Source organism: Schistocerca americana, chromosome 2 (assembly GCF_021461395.2).
Source record: "Schistocerca americana isolate TAMUIC-IGC-003095 chromosome 2, iqSchAmer2.1, whole genome shotgun sequence".
In the NCBI taxonomy this organism is placed as follows: domain Eukaryota; kingdom Metazoa; phylum Arthropoda; class Insecta; order Orthoptera; family Acrididae; genus Schistocerca; species Schistocerca americana.
In genome coordinates this window covers 1,003,845,613-1,003,870,681 of record NC_060120.1, presented here as the reverse complement: position 1 = coordinate 1,003,870,681, position 25,069 = coordinate 1,003,845,613, and the positions used below count along the sequence as shown (strand labels likewise).

Below are 25,069 nucleotides of genomic sequence, written 5' to 3'. Positions count from 1 at the left end.
TCTACAGTTGCAGATGACAAACTGTGAAAGAAAAACATCTGTAACCCAAAATACAGAAAGCCACAAATTAAGGCACGTCGTAACAAGGTACAAATAAAAAGCAATCGGCTCTTATCAAATCTGTGAATAAGTTTCCTAAAAACTGAAATTTATGTATGCTTCAGGGAAAGATGCCCAGTATGTTCTTGGTTTGTATTGTTTGAATTCAAAAACTTTGTATCTATCTCATAAGGCAGGGCCTGAGTTCACGCAGTATACATTCCGTTCTTCTGTATTCGCTGGTGCTTCTAGTGATCTTGATTGCAAAGCAGAAAACAACTTCGTTTTTCTTAATCATCCGTAGAATACTTCATCGTTAAGCAAACTTAAAAATGATGATTTTTCTCTTTACTTTTAAATTTTTAGTTCTTTTGTTAATTTAATATTTACTTTGACTGTGATTTTAAATTACAATATTTCTGTGTATAATTTTCTTTGTATAACCTCAAAATGGTCCTCACATGGCGACTAATGGCCGTCTTGTCATTTCACAGACTGAGACAACTACAATTTCATTTTAAAATACGAAGTACGATGGTTTACATGTGATTTGTTACGACAGAGAAAGGCGCCTGTGACTACTGAATCGTCACACACACACACACACACACACACACACACACACACTGATCAGCCAGAAGATTATGACCATCTACCGAATAGCCGGTATGTCCATCTTTGGCACAGATAACAGCGGCGACGCGTCGTGGCAAATAAAGCGGTGAGGCCTTGGTAGTTCGCTAAAGGTTGTGGGCATCACATCTGCCCACACAAGTTACCCAGTACGCATGGCCGGTTTGGGGATTTTCTCTGCCCGGGGACTGGATTTTGTGTTGTCCTCATTATTTCATCATCATTCGTGACCGTTGCTAGATTGAATTGAGTTAAAAATTGGGACTTCCCCCGGCGCTGATAACCGCGCAGTTGAGAGCACCACAAACCAAACAAAATAATAATAATAATAATAATAATAATGATGATGATGATAATACTAATTATTAATAATAATAGTAGTAGTAGTAGTAGTAGTAGTAGTAGTAGTCACCCAGTACACGTGAATTCTGGGGGCAGACGATGAACTCTTGACGCCACGTTCAATCACATCCCAAATGTGTTCGATCTGGTTCAGGTATGATGTGTTGGGGGAGGGGCAGCACATCAATTGGAACTCGCCACTGTTCCTCGAACCACTCCATCACACCCCTGGCCTCGTGACATGGCGCATTATCTCGTTGAAAAACGCCTCTGTCGTCGGGAAACATGATCGTCGTGAAGGGGTGTATGTGATTTGCAACCAGTCTGCGATACTGCTTGGCCGTCATGGTGCCTCCCACGAGCTGCACTGGACTCAAAGATGCCCACGTGAATGTTCCCCGGAGCGTATTGAGTCGCCGCCAGCTTGTCTCCGTCCCTCAGTACAGGTGTCAAGGAGCTATTCCCCTGGAAGACGACGGATTCGCGCCCTTCCATCGACATGATGAAGGTATCGGTATTCGACAGACTATGCAATGCTCTACCACTGCGCCAGTGTCCAGTGCCGATGGTCACGTGCCCATTTCAGTCGTGGTGTTAACATTTGCGCATACTGCGGACCACCATCGTTAGGAGTGCTTAGTGTACTGTGTGTTCAGACATACTTATACTCCGCCCAGCATAAATGTCTGATGTTGGTTCCGCCACAGTTCGCCGACTGTCCTGTTTTACCAATCTGCCCAGCCATCTGTAATTAGGAGTGGCCACCCAACCCCACGTCGTCTGGACGTGGTTTCACTTTTATGGACATGTCCGAAAGAACAGACACCATATCCATATAAGTATATAATTCTGGCAATACCGGCCATGACCTTCTTCTGTGCGGATGCACGCACGTTCCCCGAACTCTTACGGGACTTGGTAAGAATGTCTTCCACGAGTAATGAGTGTGTTGGGGTGGGACACTGCGAATGTAGTGTGTGGACATACAAGGTGAGAATGTGGGTCTCGCGGGAGGCGTGCGCAAGATAGTCCATCCAGTCGCACTATCCTCCGTGCCCTCGGTGGCTCAGATGGGTAGAGCGTCTGCCATGTAAGCAAGGGATCCCGGGTTCGAGTCCCGGTCGGGGCACACATTTTCACCTGTCCATGTTGATATATATATATATATATATATATATATATATCAAAGTCTGTCAGCAGCCGACGCTATTAATATAATTCTAATTTGGTTTCACCATGTGTTGAAGACACCACAGGACTCCTCAAACACCTGACACTCTTGTAGTTTCGAAATGCTCGTGCCGAGCGATCACAATCTGCCTTCGGTCAAACTCTGAAATTTTGCGCGCCTTCCCAATTCTCCACACGGACTGCACGTTCACTGGATACGACATGTACTGTACGTGTGTCTGATTAGCAGTCATTTCTCGCCATTTGACGCTGCTATCGCCTGGACGGGTTTACACCGATATTAAGCAAGTCGATGGTCATAATGTTCTTGCTGATTATTTTATGTCATACAAACATATGTAAACCCATCTGATGATGGAGGTTTAAGCATTCGAAACGCGTTGTGGATGCTAGGAAACAGTGACAGGTAACAGTAAACTTGTGTCATTCGAAATACTACTTCCATTCATCCTATTTCGTATTATCCAATTCAGAAATCAACACTTAAATCAAAAGAGAATACTTAAATATGAATACTTTTCTGTCTGACGTTTGTCATTAGGGTTTTCCAAAAAAGTTGTCTACGCTGAACTGCAAGGCAGAAGCATATAATGAAGCATATTGTTGGTGTTGTTGCAGCCTTCGGCGCCACTGCCCATTTGTGGGGAATGCTTGGGCACGGCGTCGCGCAACAAGAACGGCCGTGCGGAGGAACTGCGCAAGTGTGCCGGCTGCGGGAGCTCGGTGCACCTGTCGTGCCTGGCGCAGGAGCTGGCCACCGTGCTGTCGGCGGGCTCCACGTGGCACTGCGAAGAGTGCCGCACCTGCGCCGGCTGCTCCCAGCCCAAGGACCAGGTACGCCAAAACTAATTAGCGTGGCGTTTCAGGTGTAGCGATGGTCAGACTCGTGCTTGCGGCGCCCAGAGGGTAAGGGGGTGCGTGTAGTTTTGATCGATTCAATTTGCTGAGTGTCCTGGGGACGAGGATCTAAAATTCAGGACACGCAGATGACTTAAGTTTCCCTGGAGTATTTTCTTATATTGTGAACAGAACTGGTACACAGGTGCTCCTGTACTCCAAGATACTGCACATGGAAAGTGCCGGTAACAGAATCACATTCTGCAAAAATAAAACTGGATTTTTGATTAGGCTTTTTGACTGGGACCCATGAGCAAGGGATGGCGGTTATCGCTGAAACAACCGGTTTTCTGTTATATAGTTATTTAACAGCGCCAGTTTAACCATGTCTATTAAAATCGCGTAAAATGACCGGTTCCTGAAATAACTGATTTTCGGTTTTTTATTCCTACTATTTCCTATAATAAAGTTTAACTCCCTCAGTTTCAAGATGCTTGCAATCAAAATATTAAACTAAATAGATAAATAAAAGAAGACTTAGACCGTCCACCGTTCGCTGCTTTTCGTAACAGGTGAGAAGTGTTTGAATACTACAAGAAATAATCATCATTCTCCTATTGATTCTAATTTTTTTGAAACTCTGCTCAAAAATCGCCTTGTAATATCACAATTTGGGCATTGCTAATACTCAGTGCTAAGGGTGAAAACTGACGCTGAAGAACTCTCTTTATCTTGTTAATTTGGCCGTTTTCAAGGGCTAAAAGTAGATAAAGGCATATTATGTGGATATAGGCAGGTGATAAGCTATTTTATAACGGGCGTCCGGGAAGTAAGGACGAATTTGAATCTTGCACCCTTTTTTTAATATGACTGTTGGCAGCTGTGGTTTTTTTCATGTTTGTTACCGGCGATCCTTCCTATTAGTAGCCTGATAGCTTTTGTGTGGTGAGGATTGTTCGTTGACGTTTAATTTCGTCATGGAGGAGATGACAACTTAGCAACGTATCCGAGAGATGAAAGGTTATTACAGAAACAGTGTGAAAGTCCCACGGCAACCGTTCCTGAATTGCTTATGACATCTCTGATGTAAAGCTGTTCCAACCGAATGATCAGTTCGGAAGTTGATCCGGAAGTTTGAGACCACTGGTTCTGTCTCAGACGTTAAGGAAATGAGACGACCGCGTCCTATCGTACGTGAAAATTTGACCGTAAGCTCCAGAAAGTCGGTTCGCCGACGTGCTCTACAATTGGATTTATCACCAAGTTCACTGCACGAAATCCTTTCAATAGATCTGAAAATCGTTGCGTACAAGATTTTGGGGTAACGAAAATCCGCGTGTGACTGCCTAAGGTCAGATGCATCAAAGACGCACGAATGTATGGTGTGGGTTCTGGGCAAGAGAAGTGATCGGCCCGCACTTGCTTTGAAAATGACGAGGGGCTGCCGTCACTGTGGACGGCGACCGCTACCGAAACAATGCTTCCTGATTGGTTTTTCACTCTTATTGATGAAAATGACGATATTTGGTTCCAGCAAGATGGTGCGACGAGTCTCTCAACCTGTGAAACGATTGGTCTGCCGAATGACAAGTTTCCCCAAAAATTCTCTCTTTGCTTGGCAACCAGGAATTGCCTGCCAGATAATGCGATGTTAAACCTTGTAACATTTTTGCAGGGATTTGTGAAATCAAAAGTGTACCTGAACAAACGACCAACTATGCACCAATTGAAGGATGAAATTAAAGGGTTATTAACGGTATCCCATCAGATGTTTGTGAACGCATCTTCAAGACGCGAGAATCCAGCTCAAACGTATGACAAGTCAAACATTGACATTATTTTCGTGGCTTTGTAATGGAGGTGAAGAAACTCGTGCTATGGAACATTTTGAAAAAATTCTGTTGAATGTCTGGGCAAAAGGAACCTCTCTCTAAGATTAAAATCACATTAATTCCATTTGCAATTGTTAGGATTAGTAGTAGATGGTCTCTCAAACAGTTCGAAAGCTTAGGATTGATTTAATACATCCCCAAATCACTTGAGAATTTCCAGTTTTATTGTACTAATTAGAGAAATGAACTCCTTGTAATTCTTTTCGTGGACAGAAGACAGAGTAGGGAAATGTGCTGCGTTCTCTGACGAAAGATATCATTCCCACAGTGCAAGCTTTCTGTCGTTTCATAAATTGATTTATTTTCACCTTGCAAGCTGGTGTTACAAGCATTCATATGTCCCATAACCTGTACCAGAAATATAAGGTAGTTTGCTGCTTTTGCATGGAGCACCTCTTGGTGCAAAATGTAGTGAATGCTGTACAATAATTCTTCTGTGCACTGCAGCTTCTTTCTTAGCAATCCAACAAATCCCATGTGCTCCCCTTTCATTGCAGGTGCTCTGTCTGTTGTCATTGACACCAGATGTGCCACCTATGCACCTGGGATGGGATGGGATGGGATGAGATGGTGTGGGGCGGGGTGTTATATGTGTGCACCCATGTTGTGGCCCCGAAAGATTGCATCCTTTCTTCTCTCCCTGGCTGCATTCCATTTCCTATATCCACTCCTTCCCATCCTAGTTCCTGCTCCTCCCTCCCACCCACATCCCCCATTCCTCCTTGGTGCTTCCCTTTATGACGACCTGGCTATTCCCTTGGTTTTGCTATTCCTTTCAGGTCTTGTCTTGTGCTACCACTCCCACTCGTTTTTTTTCTGCCTCTGGCTTTTTTATGGTTCCCCTTGGGATTTGACCTCCATTTCTACATTGTTCCCATAATGTGTGCCACTTGGGGAAGAGCTCTCTCTTTCACGTCAGTTCTTATACCCCGTCCCCATGGGCTCACCACTCTTTGGTGTGTTCGTGCTTGGCTACCACAGGGCCTCAGCTTTGCAGCATGTCCATCCTCTTGCTGTTCTTTTTCCCCATCTGACTGGGTGTTGGAAATGTGTTCTGCATATTCAGTCGTTGATATCGGAACAGTCTCTCCACTGTCTTTCGTTCCTTCTTTCTTTTTTCGTTCCCCTTCTCCTATCATTCCTCCCCTTCGGTGTTGGAGGTAGCTCTTTTTCCTCTTCCTCCCTGTGCACTCCAGAAGGCTTGCCCAGTGTGACTGGGTAATGTATAATTCCTAGCCCAGGGTCAACAGGTCAGGTTTGCACATACCTCCTGTTACTGTCCAGGCCCGGGGGGGGGGGGGGGGGATGATTGCCTGAACTACTACCTTCCCAAATTGCCAAAGGTGGGTGGGCCCCTATGAAGGGCTCCCAGTTAGGAGCGTGCCATCAGAGACGCTGGCAGTCATGGGGGATTTTCTCATAATGAGTCAGCCGTCATCTTTGCGGCCCATATCTACCATACTGAAGACGGTCAGTCCTTTGCAACGGCAAATCCTTTTCTAATTCAGAAAGATGTTGATGCAATTGCGAGCCCTGTGAAATCCTGCTCTTTTTTATGCAGTGGTGCACTCTGCCTTTGGAGCCTACTTTTGATTCGCAACCGCGACAACTGCTTGCCGTTTTGCTTCTCAATGGCTATCCTGTTTGTATTGAGGACCATAGAACTTCAATTTTTCTTGTGGTGTAATTTACACTAGGTTGCTCAACAGTCTGACCGAGGGCAAAATGCAAACGTACCTCTCTCACCAGGGTGTCATTGCTGTCCATCGGGTGATGAAAAAGGTAGATTCCTCCTTAGTGCCCATACAAACACTTTTTTTCACCTTTGACAGAGTGGTTCTTCCATACAAGATCAAAGCAGGCTATGGTACCTTGTGAACCCGTGGCGCGGCTGCCCTCATCGTTTCAACCACACTCGAATGTCGTTGTCAATACCTGGCGACATGTGTAACCTTGTGATAAGGATGTACATGAAGGCAATTGTCCGCTTCCTTCTCCCCGCTGTATCAACTGCAGTGGCGACCATGCCACCTTGTCTCGAGATGGTCCTGTGTATCTCGATGAATGGGCTGACCAGGAAATCCAGGTAAGTAAAAAGTATCCTACCCGGTCGTTGGCAAATTATTAGCTAGTCGCAAACCCTGCATTCTACCGTCTGGCACTTACAGTACTGTTCTTGCGACATCTCGCTCCATGAAGGACATGACCGTGCAGACCTGCTACCTTGAATTCAGCTCTGAGGTTGTGAAATCACCCAGTGTCATGGTATCATTGCTGTCTCCTTGTCCAGCTGTGCAACAAGCCATCAAACTGTACAGCTACACAGCTGGTAGGCCAGGAAGGACAGAAGGAATGCTCCCATGAAGACTTCCTATGTCAGTCCAGCCAACCAACACCTGAGTCTTCCTCTGCTAACTGGAAAGGCTCGAAGAAGTCGAAGGCAAGCAGTCTTCTTATTTGCCAACTCAAAGATCCTTTTTGACGGTGTCGTCACGTGATAACCTTGCCCGTCCGGCTTCCATGTCTCTGGTGCGCACCACCAACCGTTTTTCTGTGCTGGACTCTGCAGGCCAACAGCAGAAAAAAGCTGACGTTTCCTTAGATCTTGTGGAGCAAGGTCTCCTGCCTCTGTGCCCTGAAGCTGTCAGCCTTCACAGGCTGGCACTCTGCAACTGCCGAGGTGACACGCCTTCATTTTTTCCTCGTCGTGACTCACCAATGAAACGTATGCGGCCTTCAATTTGACAAAGAGGATTTATGGCTGCTGTTAGAATCACAGTGTCCACTTGTTCTCTGCCTTCAGGAAACAAAATTGCGTCCTCACGATCACTTTGAGCTTTTGCATTTCTTCCCGGTCTGTTTTGACCTTCCTCCCTGAGGTCGGCATTCCATTTCATGGGGGCGTCATGCTGCTCATACGGGATGATGTTCATAGTCAATCCATCTCCCTGAATACCCATTTTCAAGCTGTTGCGGTTTGCTGTGTTCCTTCCTCACTTGACCTTTTCCTTTTGTACCACTTACACCCTTCTGTCATTCTGTGTCACCAGGGCAGACTTCCTCTAGATTATTGGGCAGCTGCCCCATCCCTATCTGCTGCTCGTTGAACTTAATGCCTACCATCCCCTTTGGGTTTCCCAGAACATGTCCAAAGAGGTGCCCTCTTGGCTGACCCTTTAATCAACTTAACCTCTTCCACATTAACACAGAAGCACCCATGTTTCTTTCAGACTCCTCACTCACCTGTTCCCATTTGGATCTATCCTTCTGTACTGCCCAGCTTGCCTATCGTCTTGAGTGGTCCATTCTCTCTGACACACACTCGAGCGACCATTTCCCGTCTGCTATTGGTTTGCTGACTCCTACCCCATCTCTGAACAGACTAAGCTTACTAAGGCCGACTAGAGGCTATTCCTCCCTGGCAACCTTTGATGAAAAAGATTTTCCCAGTTGTTATAACCAGGTGGAATACCATACAAATGTTATCATTACCGCAGCAGAACATTCCATTCCTTGCACTTCCTCTTTACCATCTCATGACATGGTACCTTCGTGGACAGGAGTGTGCCGTGGGGCAATGTGCACATGGAGACATGCTCTCTGTGTTTTAACTGTCATTTTATGATGACAAACTGCATTTATTATAAACAAATGCATGCACATTGCCATCATGTTCTTCGAGATAGCGAGAAAGCTAGCTGGATTTCATCCACTAGTTCTTTTAACAGTTCCACTCTCATGTGGGCCAATCTCCAATGGCTCTCTGGTACCACAATCCATTCGCCAATTTCCGGCCTGACAGTAGCAAACGATGTCATCGTGGGCCCTATTGCTATCTCCAACACCTTGGGCTGCCATTTTGTGGAGATTTCATGCTCCTCCCACTGTCACCCTGCCTTCCTCCATCAGAAACTAGTGGAGGAGACTTGTGCGATACCCTTCTCTTCTCAGAATTGTGAGTGCTACATTGCTATCTTTACTAGGAGGTAGCTAGATCATGTTCTCACTTCATCCCGATCCTCCGCCCCAGGGCCAGACGATGTTCACATTCAGATGTTGTAGCACCTTTCTCTTGCGAGCAAGAACTTTCTGCTTCATACTTATGCATCTGGGCAGAGGGCACGTTTCCCAAACGCCGGCATGATGCTGTTGTCATACTCGTACCTAAGCCATGTAAGGACAAACACCTTCCTTCTAGCTTCTGCCCCATTTCCCTCACCAGCTGTGTTTGCAAAATGATGGAACGTATGTATCGTGTCTGGCTGGTATGGTGGCTCGAGTCTCGCAATTTACTAACCACTGCTCAGTGTAGATTTCTGCAGTTCACCATCTTGTCTCTTTGTCCACCCATGTCATGCAAAGTTTCCTGTGGAAATCCCAGACTGTGGCCGTGTTTCTCGATTTGGAGAAAGCCTATGACACCTGCTGGAAGACTGGTATCCTTTGTACTCTCTACACGTGGGGCTTCAGTGGCCACCTGCCCAGTTTCCTTCAGGGCAGTTTTCAAGGTGCATGCGGGTTCTACATTGTGAGACACCTTTATCCATAAAAACGGTGTGCCTCAGGGTTCTGTCCTGAGCGCCATTCTCTTTGCTTACCTTCCACTGGGCATCTCAGATTCCCTTTTTGATAATGATTTTGCCATCTATTCAGTTCTCCACAAACTTGTCTCATTTAGCAGCAGTGTCTCAAACACTGCTATTCATGGAGCATCGACAGTGCCTTTCGTTTTTTCACTGATAAAACCATTTTTACGAATTTCTGGTGGCACAATTAATTTCTTGCACCGTCTTTACATCTTGGGCCTGTTGCTCTTGTGTTCGTTGAAACTATGAAATTCCTGGGGCTCATGCTTGATAGGAAATTTTCTTCGACCTCCCACGTGTCTTATCCTCAATGGTACTTCCTGGGGTGCAGATCAAACCACACTCCTCCACTTGTACCACTCCACCACCCGTTCATAACGAGGCTATGGGTGTTCTGTTTATGCATCTGCATGTCAGTCACTCTTACGCCGTCTCAATACTATCCACCATCATGGCATCCGTTTGGCCACTGGCGCCTTTTACACTAGCCCAGTTAAGAGCCTGTATGCAGAATCTGCCAAACTACTTCTGTCCTACCATTGCAACTTTCTCCTCAGCAAATATGCATGCCGTTTGTCTGCCATGTGTGGCCACCGATCCTATGTCTCCTCCTTTGATGACTCTTTTGATCACTAGTATGGAGCGCATCCCTTTACTGTTACCTTCTGGAGTTTGCTTTCGGCTTCTTCTGTGGCAGCATAACTTCACGCTCTCTGCAACTTTCCCAGTGGGTTTGAACCCTTCCCCAACTTGGCTACGTGCGGCGGCCCGTGTTCACCTTGACCTTTACCTTCAGTTTCACAACTTTTGCATGGAGTTTCATGATAGTGCCTTCGTGTAAACTAATGTCTCTTGAACTGACTGCAGTGCCTGGTGTGTCTTTGTCATTCTTGCCGACACTTTTTGGTATTGGCTTCCGGAATACTGCTCAGTATTTACATCAGAGCTCTTTGCCCTACATCAGGCCACACAGTACATCTGACGACACAGGCCTTTCAATTGCGTCATCTGCTCAGACTCTCTCAATGCCCTTCAAAGATTCTGTGTGGTGCAGTGTCGATCCCTTAGTGCAGCAGGTCCAGGGAAGCTGTCACTTGCTCACTCTTGACGGAGCCCACTGTGATGTTCATGTGGGTTCCTGGTCATGTGGGTCCGACAGGAAATGAGGCTGCTGACGCTGCTGCCAAGGCTGCAGTCCTTGTACTTCAGCCTGCTAGTTCTTAGACTCCCTCCGATGATCTCAGTGTTTCTGTCTGTGAGCAGATCATGTCACTTTGGCTGACTTCCTCTCAGTTCTCTTGTCACGAGGTGGTCATTTTAACTAAGTTGCATATTGGGCAGTGTCTTTTTAGACATTGCCATTTGTAAAGTCGTACTCCCTCACCACTTTGTGCACATTGCGCCCAACTTTTAACTATCCACCATTTCCTGGTGTAATTCCGTTCTTTTAACTGTTCACATTCCCGTTTGGGTTTACTGTCTGAGTTATCGGCCATTCTAGCGAACAGCATGGGGGCTGTCGACCGTGTTTTACGTTTTATCTGTCATAGCAATGTATCGAAGGCCATGTAATTTTTAGTTCTGGTCCTCCATTTCTCTATGGTATATTTTATAGGCCTTCGTCGAAGTCCCTGTTATTAGCTGTCTTCTCTTCCATCGATTGGTATTGACATGTAGTCCTTTTTAATTCCTCTCTTTGCCTTTGTTTTTTACAATTTTGACATGAGGCATATGAATAGTCGTTTTTTGTGCCCTAAAACGAAAACAAAATGTTATTCCCCTCCTCCTTCCCCACTGTAGGACACCTCCCAGTCACTCGTCGTACCTTTGTGCGTGTGAGTGCTTACGAGACATTCCGGTGAGCATTAATCTTTACAGGTCCTTAAATACAACCCAGGGTATTATTTTCCACAGGGAACTCGGGACTGTTCATTTCATGCAGTGAGTCCAGAGAGGTCCTAAGGACAATCTGTTGACACCGGTGCTTTCATCTTGGCTTTCGCAGAAAAAATCAGTTATGGTTTACTTTTGCAACATAAAGCCTGTAGACCGTCTCCATCCAGTATCTTTAATGTCAGCCTTTGCTTCTATTGCATCCTCTTCTCCTCCTCCATCCTTACTTCTGTACTGTTCCCCTTTCCTTTCCTCCTCCGTGGCAGTACCTGCCTTGGCCAGTGAAGAAAACCTTCTTCTCTGGCACCCACTGTGGATATGGGATTCTCTCTAGGAGCCCTCTCCCGTGTCTCAAGGACAAGAAGCCTGGTACTTACAGTAGGACGTGGGACCCAAACTGTGTGAGCCTCAAGGACACTTGTTCTCTTTTGGAACTTGATATTGCTGTGACCTCTCTTGCCAACCACACCTCCTCACACTCTGAGGAGGAGGAGGAGGAGGAGGAGGAGGTGGTGGTGGTGGTGGTGGTGGTGGTGGTGATGTCCATCTGTACTCTTGTACTACTGTGCTTCAACGGAACTGTAATGGCTACTATTGTCACCTTCTGGAATTGCAGTCCCCTCTTCCTCTCTACTCTGCTGTTTGTGTTGTGTTTGCAGGAATCTTGTCTCATGGATACTCACTCACTGACTCTTTGTGGTTTCCAAGCCTTTTGCTGGAACCAGGTCGGCCTTACGTGAAGTTCCAGTGGTGCCTGTACATTGGTCCGCACAGACATCGTTAGTTCCTGGCTTCCTGTTTGTACTGAACTGGAAGCTTAGCCATTCAGATCCATTTAGACTCCACTTCAACAATATGCACTCTTTCAACTCCCCTCCTACATTACCAACTCTTCTCGACCCCTGCAACAGCATCCTCCTCCCTTCCTTTTTCCTTTGGGATTTAATGCCCATAACCCTCTGTGGGGTGGTACTGTGACCACTGTCCGGGCCAGGATTGTTAAAGATCTGGTAAAATGGAAATGTCGTGTGGCTAGGGCCTCCCGTCAGGTAGACCGTTCGCCTGGTGAAGGTCTTTCGATTTGACACCACTTCGGCGACCTGCGCGTCGATGGGGATGAAATGATGATGATTAGGACAACACAACACCCAGTCCCTGAGTGGAGAAAATCTCCGACCCAGCCGGGAATCGAACCCGGGCCCATAGGATTGACAGTCTGTTACGCTGACCACTCAGCTACCGGGGCGAACTAAAGATCTGGTGGCAGGGTGTGATCTCTGCCTCCTCAACACTGGAGCTCCCACACACTTCAGTGTAGCACGTGGCACTTTCTCGGCCATTGGTATTTCCGTCTGTAGCCCGGGATTCCTTGGAGAGTTGTGTGAGGGCGATCATTTTGTGTGTGACAGCGATCATTTTGTGATTGTCTTATCTTCTCATCAGCATCACACACCTGTACGGCCTTTCTGGTGGGCTTCACTAATGTGCATTGGGATGCCTTTTCCTCGGCTGCCATCCCAAGCGCTCCACCATATAACGACATGATGCTGCTTCAGTGATTCCCTCTTCCTCGGATTTATCCCCAATGGAAGATTGTTCCTTGGTAGAGCTCTGAAATTGGTGTGGCTATTACAGATTGCTGTAATGCCCACCAACACTACAAATGGAATCCATCTGTCAATCACCTCCTAAACAGCAGAAATGGGTTTGTTTGTTGCAGGTATGGGTAAAGATCAGGTGCATTTTTGGCTGTCGTCGTCCTGCGGGTATCAGGGAGTTTCTCTCCAGGATGTTATGCACACTAGCCCAGGCTCTATTGCTGAGGATTTTGATCAGGCCTCAGTGTCAGTTCAGTATCTGCCCACTGCCTTTTCAGATGGACAGTTCTCATCCAATCAGTTTAACCAACGTCCTAAGCAAGTCACTTAAACGTATTGTGAATCCAAGGCTGTATAGGGTTCTTGAATTCTGGGACCTCTTGGCTGCAACCCAGGGTGGTTTTCACCAAGGCCATTCTACTGCAGACAATTCAGTCCACCTGGAGTCTACTATCCAAATGGCTTTTGCTCACCATTAATACTTCATTGCAGTCTTCTTCGATCTGCATAAAGCTTATGATACCACACATCACCACATCCTTGCCAGCTTATATGAGTGGGGCTTCTGTGGCTGCTCCTGATTCTTGTCTGAACTTTCTTTCATGTCACACTTTCAAGGTACAGATTGACACCTCCCGTAGCACCTCCCATCTGTAGGAGAACAATGTTCGCTGGGTTCTGTTTTAAGTGTCCCTCTCTTTTTAGCAGCTACCAATGGTCTGGTGGTAGCTGGAGGGCCAACAGTTTCCCCTTCATTGCTGATGACTTTTGCATGTGTCTTTGTTCAGTTGCAATGTATGCTGGTGAACGCAGATAGCAGTGAGCAATGCCCTGAGCTCAGTCTCGGGCTCTTGCTCATGGCTTCCAATTTTCAGCTGCCAAGACCTGCATTATGCATCACTGTCTGGACCTGTACTTTGATGGTAAGTCCATCAGTGTGGTAGACTCACATCATTTTTTGGGACTTGTCTTCGATGCCCAGTTGACATCTTTCTCAACTAAAGCAGACATATTGGTCGCACCTCAATGCCCATCAACGACACTAACTGGTGTGCGGACCACTGTACCCTGCTAGGGCCCTACAAAGCATTGATCCAGTTGTGCCTAAATTACAGGAGTCTCACGGCTGGCTATCACCACATTACAAATGCTGGACACATTACACCATGTGGGATACAATTGGCAACTGGCATTTTTGGACTAGGCACACGATCGGCATCCTAATGGAGGCAGCAGTTCGACAATTGTGGTTTCTGCACCAACAAAAGGTGATCGTGTGTGTGTTACACATCTGCTGCTCTTTCCAGATATGGAGATCCACATATCGCTACCACTGAAATTAGCTGAGGATGCCTCGGCCGCTGACCTGCTTTTATTGTTTACTCATGAAGGGGTTTTTTATCACTCTAAGTGAGGTGCCTCAGCCTTGTCAGCCCATTGAAGTGTTGGCATGATGCTCTGTTGCCTCCTCAGCCCCAACCGGACAGTGGCTGACTGGGCTTGGTGGTCTGCCCCAGTGGCAGTGCTCTTTCCCTTTCTCACGTGTTGTGTTTGACTCTTTTCCTGTGTTTCTCTCACCCTGTCCATGTAGCTAGCCCCTTTTTTTATTTTTTATTTTATTTATTTATTTATTTATTTAAGTGTCCCCATCGCACTGTCGGCCTTTGATGGCCTCCAGCTGCTCCCTGCATGGGGCACCTTGCCCATATTTCTTACTTTCCCCCTTCCTTCTTCATTGTTCCTTTCTCCAGTCTTTGTTGGCCTTGTAGACCTTGCGGTTTTGTTTATTTGGGTTTTGCACACTAGCCCATTCTTCGATGTGAAGTTTTGTTGACTTGCTTGTTCCAGGTAGGAGGGAGTGGTGGCCTTGGAGTTAGGTCCCTTCAATCATTAAACCAACATAATGTTCCCTGTGGAAATCAGCAGAATTGACAGCTACTTAGACGGCTTTTAGGATGTCCACGCCGGTGGTTGTGCTCTTGACAGATACAGTGTCCAATTTTATGCATTTAATGTGCTAAATACTGGTAAATGCAACAAGTCCTGGCACTTATGCGGCAATATACAGTCACCTGAGAAAAACTGGCACTTGTAACCAATTTACATTCAGTGGGCACAAAAGACTTGCAGCTCATTGATGCACTCTTGTTCTGAACTCACCATCAGCAAACATTTTTTTAGCTCATACTGTGGTAAATGGAACCTTATAACTTGCATGTGCCACTGGACTGTCATTACTGCCACCTTGAAATATTGAAAACAGTACTACTTCATAATTTAAATGATACATGCTGAATGAAAGTTGTAGACATCTTGTGACAAAAGCAACTTCCATCACATTCGTCAGATGTCGTCCAACTGCTCATTTTACTGTGAGTTAACTGTCCCATCCATTCAGAATCCAAAAGTAAACTGTATTCATCTTTTTGAAGTATAATGGTGTTCTATGCCAAACTTCTACTTTCAGGGATATACAGACACATATTGAACATTTTGAATTTTCTGCTCAAAGATAAACTCTTACTTTAACTCATTTTTAAATGATGGCAAGTCTACACGTATTCGTTTCTTTTATGAACACTGCATTTTCTTGTGCTTGTAAAACAATGTATACTATCTAGTGATTGCTTCTCATCAACTTCGCCAGCTATGGCCTTTATTCCAATTGACAAGACCTGCCCCAGTGTATGCTTGAACGCAATCAACGTTTACGTGCAGCACTGTATTCTCATGAATCGCAGGAAACTTTTTTCTGCCTCGTCCTAGCCCATGAATGAAGCTGTATGGTCTGTTAAAGCTATCTTGGCAAAATGGCTGTAATGTTTTGCTGTTACCACTTCATGTGGTCTGTTACAGATTTTATCCCCTATTTCCACACATGCATCACTATGATGGTAGTCCAGGTATGCGATGCTATGAGAACTCATTTCCTGGATTTCGAAGAAGACTATATGTGATGGATGTAGCAGGAAACCTGGGCTACCGGCCTGGTGGAGCACATAGTACATGTAGTTTTCCTCTTACCGTTTGAGTGGTGATATTGTTATTTACGATGGAAAGTCTAACTGAACAAAGTAATTAGTAAGGTTTCTGGAACTGTATTATGTAACAGTTTTTGTTCAGTTGTCAGAATTGTTTGCAGATGCATTGTTGCAAAACACCCAGTGAAGGGCCATTATGTACCTGCTGTAAAAAGGTTATTGAACTGTTGAACTGTATGTCAAAGGCAGACCATGTCCGCCCCCCCCCCCCCCCCCCCCCCCAAAGGGGTCCACAACTCTTGTGGATAGGTACGCGGCAAGCACGGGACCCTGAGCTAGTGCAGCTCTCTCCCTTTCCGGGCTGCATACCATCCCTTTCCACATACCTCCCTGACCCCGATCTCCCCCCCCCCCCCCCCCTTTCTGCTTCTTCTCCCTCTATTTGAGAGTATGTTTTGTGCCTACATCCAGAGACGGATGCTTATGACTGTAAGACGTGGTTTCTCTTCTTTTCTCTCTACACTGAAAAGTCTCTGTCCTCACTTTGTCCCTCTCTTTTCCTTGATTCTTCTCTTTACCTTTCTTTCCGCTGCGGCATTTGAGACCTATTCTCTTCTTTACTTTTCTTTGTTCCTTCCTTTGTCTTTCCTTCCTCCCTGTGCGTGTCTGGAGGCTGACCCACATGTTCCCATGCGTAGCCGGTGACAGGGTAACGCATAATTTCCCGCCCAGGGAGGGGTGATTGCCCAAGCTGGTACTTTCCGACCATGGTGATTGGTCGTTCCTCCGTTTCTCGGGAGGTATGACCTGAGGTGTGGACAATCACGTAAGGCAGGAGTGCCCTGAGAGAGGGTCCCCACTAGGAAGGGGCGGACCATTGAAGCCGCCGGTAATCATGGAGGATACTTTTGCAATGGTTTTCTCTACTTCTACAACTTCTGCCCACAAGAGAAAGTTAGACCAGACTCAGCTACGGACAATTTTTCCATCAGTGCCAAAACTCCTGGTTGTTTCTTGGTTTGATGAAGGTCAAGACTTCTCCACAGTCACCCCTTTCATTGTACAGAAAGGTGCCAACGCAGTTGCAGGTCATGTCAGGTCTTGTTCCTGTTTACAAAATGGCACCTTGTTATTAGAAACCGACAATGCCCTCCAGGCACAAACATAGCTTCGAACTAACTGCTACACACCTTCCCTGTCTGGGTGGAAGCACACCGTACATTAAATTCATCATGTGGGGTGATTTATACAAGATCACTCAACGGATTATCTAATGAGGACATTCAAAATTACCTGTCTGATCAGGGTGTAACGGCCGGACATCAAGTCATGAAAGGGAATTTGTGCCAACCCCGCTCTCTTCTTGACATTTGGCAGAGTTCAACTTCCATCGAGCGCTAAAGTGGGACATGAGATAATTTCAGTTCACCCTTACATCCTCAACCCTACCCATTGATATCAGTGTCAGCAGTTTAATCATACCAGCCAGTTATGTTCCAATATGGCAAATGCATTACCTGTGGCAGCGATGCCCATCAGGATGATTGTCACACTCCATACCCTCATTGCATCAACTGTATGGGTAACCATGCTGCTTTGGCTAGAGGTTGCCCTATTTTTAAAGATGAATGTATTATTCAGGAAATCCGAGTGAAAGAAAAGGTGTTCACCTTAACTGCTCGTAAGTTATTTGCCAGTAGAAAACCCACTGTGCTCCCAGTGAGTAAATATAGCATTGTCCTCACCCCTCCTCAGCCTACTAATGAGGTAGCCATGCAGACTTGCGATCTCACCTTCACTTTACAACCGTTAATTCCTCCCTTATCTCAACTTCCTGCTTCCAAGAAGGCTCATAAGAAACAGTGTTCCTCTCCTTCTCCGCCACAGTGTGTCTCTTCTACAGCGCCACCATAGGCCGTCTTTCGTGTCACAGAGACGTGCCGCTGGCGGCCGATCAACCAGCTGATCACTGGCGGCAAGAGCTGCCTCTCAAACAACCTATGGATCAGGATCTTCTGCCGTTGGCTGAATGCTGTTCCATACCATCGGTCGCCGGCTCTCAGCGGTCGTTGAGTTGACAGCAACCGTGGTGAGATTTTTCCATTTTCTGTCCACCCTGTGTCAATTCTCCATTGGAATATCCGTGGAATTTGCTCCAGTCGGGATGAATTATTGATTCTCGTATGACCTTTTCCCCGGTCATCTTCTGTCTTCAGGAAAAAAAGCTACGTCCCCATGACCGCTTTGTCTCCCCTCATTTCCAATCAGTCCAGTTTGATCTCCCCTCTGTTGATGGCGCTCCAGCACACAGGGGACTTAAGATTCTTCTCCCTGAGATACACTCTATTATCACCCAATCCTCAAACAGTTCCAAGCTGTCGCTGTACGTCTTTCTCTTTCTGGCTACACCTTCTCTCTCTGTACCATATACATTCCATTGTCCACACCGAGGCCAAGAGCTGGTTTCCTTCATCTCCTTGGTCAGCTCCCACCCTCCTATTTGCTGGTTGGGGACTTCAGGTGCCCACCACCCACTTCAGTGATCTCCACGTCCTTGTCCGAGAGGCACCCTATTCCACCAAACGGATCTCGTTCGCCTCGACACTGGGGAACCTACTTTTTTTGTCAGCCTCCATGTCAACCTACTCTCATTTGACCTTTCAGTCTTTACTGTTCAGCTAGCTCGGCACTTTGAATGGTTTTCTCTTGCTGATACACACTCAAGTAACTTTTTTCCATGTGTCCTTCGATTACAGCCACAACTGCCATTTATGGGCCCAAGCTGATTGGACACTTTTCTCCTCTCTAGCAACATTTGATGACCATCAGTTTTCTAGCATCAGCGATCCGGTCACTCATGTTACGGAAGTTATTCTTACAGCCGTGGAACGTTCAATACCTCGTAGCTCCCCTTTGCCCCGGTGTCCCCCAGTTCCTTGGTGGAACGAGGCATGCCGTGATGCAGTACATGAGCGGAGATGTGCCCTTTGCGTTTTCCGCAATCATCTTGCATTGGCCAACTGTATCCGCTTTAAGCAGTTACGTGCGTGATGCTGTCGCACCATCTGCAATAGCAAGAAGGCAAGCTGGGACTTCTTTACCAGCTCCTTTAACAGCTTCACTCCCTCATCTGTTTGTAGTTGAATTCGACAGTTATTCAGCACGTCTAAGTTCTCCCCGATGTCTGGGATAACTGTCGTGCAAGATACCTTAGTGGATCCAATCGCAATTTCTAACTCATTGGGTCAACACTTTGCTGAGATTTCGAGCTCTTCAAATTACCCGTCAGCCTTTCTCCTGGAGAAACGAGCAGTGGAAGGGTGACCTCCTGCTTTCTAACCTCAAAATTTCGAAAGCTATAATACCCCCCCCCCCCTTTTCTTTTCTTCCCCCCCCCCCCCCCCGCGGGAACTCCCATCACGCACTCTCTTCCTCTCGCTCTTCCACCCCAGGACCGGATGACATCCAAGTCCAAATGTTGCTGTATTTATCGTACCATAGTCTGCATTACCTCCTTCGCCTTTATAATCGAATTTGGACTGACATTACCTTTCCCAGAAAATGTACCTACTCTTTCAACGAGTAGTGTATGTAAGGTTTTGTAGCGTATGGTAAATTACCATTTACGCTGGTGGCTGGAGTCCCAAAAACTTTTAACACTTGCCCAATGCGGTTTCCTAAAGTATCATTCTACAGTTGACCACCTTGTTGCTATCTCCACTTATATCATCAACAATTTTATCAGGAAACACCAAACATTAGCTATATTTTTTGATCAGGAGAGGGCATACAATACCTGTTGGAGGACAGGCACCCTCCGCACTCTGTTCGCTTGGCGCGTTCGAGGTCTGCTGCCACTTTTCATTCGTGAATTTATGACGAGTTTACATTTAAGATGTGGGTGAACACTACTCTCTCCTGTAATTTCACACAAGAAAACTGTGTGCCCCAGGGCTCCGTGCTGAGTGTTGTATTGTTTGCCATCGCCATAAATCCAATTATGGATTGTCTCCTTCACAGTGTCTCGGACTCCTTCTTTGTCGACGATATTACAATCTTCTACAGCTCTCAACAGACCAGCCTTCTTGATCGATGTCTCGAATGCCTCCACTCACGGAGCATTGAAACCGGCTTCAGATTTTCTCCCAGTAAGATCGTCTGTGTAAATTTTTGGTGTAGTACAGAGTTTTATTCACCTTCCCTACATCTAGGCCCTGTCGGCCCTCCGTTTGTGGGTGTCGTCAAATTCTGGAGATTTATATTACTGTGCTGGTCTTTCCATGTTTCTTATCTTTTGGCTCGCTGTCTGCAATCCCTCAACACCCTCTGTGTTCTGAATGGTACCTCCTGGGGAGCGGATTGAGTGGTCCTCCCCAGCCTATATTGTGCCTTAGTGAGCTCGAAATTGGACTGTGGAAGCATAGGTTAATCCTCCGCACTGCTGTCTATTCTTGTGTGTCTAGACTCTGTCCACCACCATGGATTGGGTTTAGCGTCTGGAGCTTGTTACACCAGCCCCATGGAGAGCCTTTACTCTGAGACTGCTGAACCTCCACTGTCCAATCAGTGAGCTGTCCTTCTGAGTTGTTAGGCTAGTCATCTGTCTTCCATGCTTGCTCATCTGACACATGCCCTTTTTTTTGACGCCTCCTTGGATTTAGGGTATGCAGGCCACCCTTCCTCTCTACTGTCACTGGGAGTCCGCTTCCATCAACTGCTATATTCCTTTTCCTTCTAATTTGCTCTATGTGCACAAATGAAGGATATCACATTTATTTACACTGATGGCTGAAAGACCACCTGTGGTGTTGTGAGTGACTATATTGTTGGCGACACCACTATTAGATTTCGGCTTCCCGACCAGTGTTCGGTTTTTACTGTGGAGCTTTACACTGTTCACCAGGCTGTCCAATACGTCCGCCGGCGTAAGTGGATACAGTATATTATTTGTTTGGATTCACTCAGCTCTCTTCTCAACCTCCAAGCTCTTTATTCTGTCCATCCTCTGGTCCACTGGATTCAGGACTGCCTCCCCATGCTCCACTTGGGGGGGTCTCTCTGTGGCATTCTTCTGGATCCCAAGGCATGTAGGTATCCATGGAAACGAGGCAGCCGATATAGTGGCAAAGGCTGCAGTCTCTCTTCCACAGCCCGCTGTTCGCATAGTTCCCTTTACTGGTCTACAGAGCGTTGTATAGCGCACACATTGGTCTACACTTCCCAACAATAAATTACAGGATGTAAAACCTCTTCCTGTGTTTGGTCCTCTTCCTCCCGGCCTCATCATCAGGAAGAGGTAATTTTAACTAGACGCCAGATAGGACATTGTCTTTTTAGCCAAAGTGATGATCCTCCCCCACTTTGTCCCCACTGCTCTGAACCATGGGCAGTGAGACACCTTTTACTTCAGTGCCCCTGTTTTCATCCGCTACGTACCCATTTACAGCTGTCGCCTGATCTATCTTCCCTTTTAGCAGATGACACGCGCTCAGCTGATCACGTCCTTGATTTTATCAGTACCAGTGAGATGAAGTCCATCATTTGAAGCTCTCTTTTGGGGAAAACAACCCCCTTCAATAGCAGTTCTCTCGGATTTCCTTTCGTTTTTAGTTTCCCTTTCTCTCCTTCGAGAGTTTCGATCCCATTGCTGCCGATTTAAAATTAGATTTTTTACCCTTCACTAAGCCACAGAATGAGTGCTTATGACCGTAGCAGTTATGCATCCTAAAACCATAATTTAAAAAAAAGTTCCATGTCTCTGTAACTGCCCATACAGTACTTCTTCAGCATTTTTGGTGCATAGAGAAACGTACCCAAAATGAACTAAAACTTTGATAAAAACGAAAATCAAGACACCTATACATCTCTCAGTGTTCAAGCTTGTTGTGGTGGAGCAAGGTACCACATGGTATCTTCCTCTGAGCACTGTTTAAGCATTTAGGACACTTCAGCACATGTGAACCATTACTGATCTTTAATGGGCTTATGCTGTTGCATCCATTTGGATTGGAGACTGTCATCTGGAAAGATGACTAGTGTTTTGCTTCAAAAGTCAAATTAGTACAGCCATAATTTTCCATTAGCTGACAGTGATGAATATTGATTGTGTCAGTGAGTATAAATAAACATATAAATTATTTCTCAGCAGAACTTTAAACACTGAAGCTTTTATAGATGGCATCCTGTACCATCCTAAATATAAACCAAATGTACTTCTGGGTGCAGTGGGCATCAATCTAAATAATTTAATGAGCGTCAAACCATCCCTGTCCTCTATGCCAGTTGCTTTACCCTAGCTAACTTCAGTATTCCGTAGTATTTCATTTGTATGTAAAATCAATGACAGAAAAGACTCCCTAAAATACCAGATGCAGCTTTTCAGTTAGCCACTAAATTCCATGCAGAATATGATAGTGGATGCTCATCCACAACTGTAGATAATCACACATCGTTGAAACTTGTAACAGCATATTAGAGTGAATGCTGCATCAAGGATCATGTGTACGTGCCTCTGCTACCAGCAGACCTCCTGAATTAAGAAGCCAGATTGAAGCAGCTGTCGCTACAATCACTGAAGACACACTTATTAGAACTCGGCTATAGACTTGATGTGTGCTGTGTGACAAATGGTGCTCACATTGAACATTTTTTAAGGTTCTTGGTACAACTGTTTGAGTTGCTCTTTCATTTAACGTACCATTTATAACTGTAAGTTTATTATAATCAGTATTATAAAGCGTTAAAACCCCAATATTCATTTATAAACACCCTTTATTTGGAAATTGTTTCTTGTGAAATGCGTCAATTTTGTTGTTTGATTAATGGAGATGCACACACTGCTGTTGAATAACAGATAACACTGATTGTGTTTTAATTGGGTATGTAAATTAACTGTGTCGTATGATCATTTATTGTCTTCTCAGTGGTCTGCACGAAGAGTTACTGGAGATTCTTAGGTGATTGCATTTAGCCTAATTACTTGACAACAAGTGAGGGAGATTTATTTTTCTTTCTTCCAGCTCTGCCTTGTGAGTTGCTGCTCTTGTGAGCGGAGCTATCATGCTGAGTGTTTGGACCCTCCTTCGGAGAGACGCCCAAAAAGCCCTTGGCGATGTAGGCACTGCCTTGCTCAGCAACAGCAGCAGCAACCGGAACAAAATCAGGAACAGCAAGTGCAGCACCACACTATTAAGAAGCCACGCAAGATTGATGTTGCCAGCAGTGTTATAAAGAAGTACTCCAAAGTCAGAGAAAAAACAAGAGACATAAAAAATTACAGGTGAGAGACACTTACCTTTGATCTGCATTTGGATCTCCCTCTGCCACTGTTGCCTTCTAATCTGGAGATTAAGATAATCTTTTATATAAGTCTTGCAGGAGGATAAATATTGAGAATGTGAATTTAGTAGAGCAATTTAAAAATGTGGGTAAAATGAAAACTGTATTTGGTAAATAGGCCTGTGGGACAGCAAAACACAGACTGTCCAAAAGTGACGGTTATCCTGAGTGCTACAGAAATTACTTTGCACGCTTCCCTCATTAGCCATACCATGGCAACAAAATGTTTTTAAGAAATTTTATTTAATATTTATTCAGTTTTCATTGCTTACAGTAATTGTGTGTTGTGCAATTTAATCAGTCTGTGGTTTTGTGGTCCACTGTTTGCGTTGTGTAAGTTGTTTTGAAGTGGAGCATAATATTTTATTAAATAGGAGTTTGTGTGTTTCATAAATTTATTTATTTATTTATTTATATATATATATATATATATATATATATATATTTTTTTTTTTTTTTTTTTTTTTTTTTTTTTTTTTTTTTTTTTTTTTTAAAATATCAAGAAGAGATAGGGTGGGTTGGAAGTGTGTTACTGGCGTAGCATAACTGTAGATTCTCATGTTGAACTTTTTATTTGATATGAGGCCTTTGATAAGGCACTTAAAAATTCATATTACTTCATATTTTATTTAATCTCATATTCATCTCCAATGAGTTAAGATAAATTCAATGTCACACTTAAAATGTACATGTTGCCACTGTGCTAATTTACATTTACATTTTGCTATCCAGAGTGTTTCTAAATTTTGGGTTGCTTGTTGAGCTAAACAAAGCTTTGCCAGTATTTGTGCATTAGGAAATGCACTCCTCTTCAGCTCTCAGTGCTGTACTCCATGAAATACACGAAAAAAACTTTTAAGAAATTTGCAGTTAAATTGAGATCTTGACTAACATTCGTGTTTGCTCTTTTGAAGAAAATACATGGGTATACAAGATGAAAAATTTTCGTGTTATGGAGTTCAAGAAGCCACACTGGTTACAAAAGTTCATTGACTGTATGTAATCTCTGGGAGGGGAGACATAGTAAATGTGACTGCCTACAAATCAGTTACTCCATTAGGGCTGCGATTTTGTATGGCATATGTCCTGTGAAAAATATCACTGTAATTTTATTGCACACCATGTGTTATCCATTATTTTGAGAGATTATGGCTCACTAAATGGATTACAAAGTACAATGCATTTTTTAGAGTAATTGTGAATTATTTGGAAACATTGTTACAGCTACCATAACAAAAGGTTCACAAAGAGACAGTAAAATGATGGGATAGAAAACCATAGATTTTATAGGCTACTGTAGGCTAAAACAAAGCAGCCAGAAGTCTAAAGTTGAGTAAGAGAGTAACAGTTCCTTGTTAATAATTTTCAGTGTTGTTTCTTTGGCTTAATGGCTATTCATCTGCTATGTATTTTCCTATTGATTAAAGAGGTTACGTGGATGCTACTAAAACTATACCAAGTACCTCACATACCACGCAGAGAGAGAGGAGGGGGGAGGCAGCTGCAAATTATTTAAGGAGTGAAGGTAAAAAGTTACTGAATAGTATAGTAGTCGAGGCATTGGAGGCACATAAACAAGACGGAAAGCTGTGCGAGTTTCCAGAATGTCTCTCTCTCTCTCTCTCTCTCTCTCTCTCTCCCTCTCCCCCCTCTCCCCCCTCTCCCCCCTCTCCCCCCTCTCCCCCCTCTCCCCCCTCTCCCCCTCTCCCCCCTCTCCCCCTCTCCCCCCTCTCCCCCTC

The 25,069-nt window shown here is 45.1% G+C and overlaps 1 protein-coding gene and 1 non-coding gene across 2 annotated transcripts in view; both read left to right on the top strand.

The window, feature by feature from the left end:
- Positions 1-25,069, top strand: part of LOC124596309 (histone acetyltransferase KAT6B-like) — a 276,099-nt gene that overhangs the window by 188,001 nt on the left and 63,029 nt on the right. The window contains exons 3-4 of the mRNA XM_047135411.1: positions 2,824-3,039; positions 23,012-23,271. Coding sequence (XP_046991367.1) covers positions 2,824-3,039; positions 23,012-23,271 — 476 coding nt within the window. The remainder of the gene's footprint in view (positions 1-2,823; positions 3,040-23,011; positions 23,272-25,069) is intronic.
- On the top strand, positions 2,069-2,143 carry Trnat-ugu. The gene has a single exon. It is a non-coding gene; the product is annotated as a tRNA-Thr (tRNA).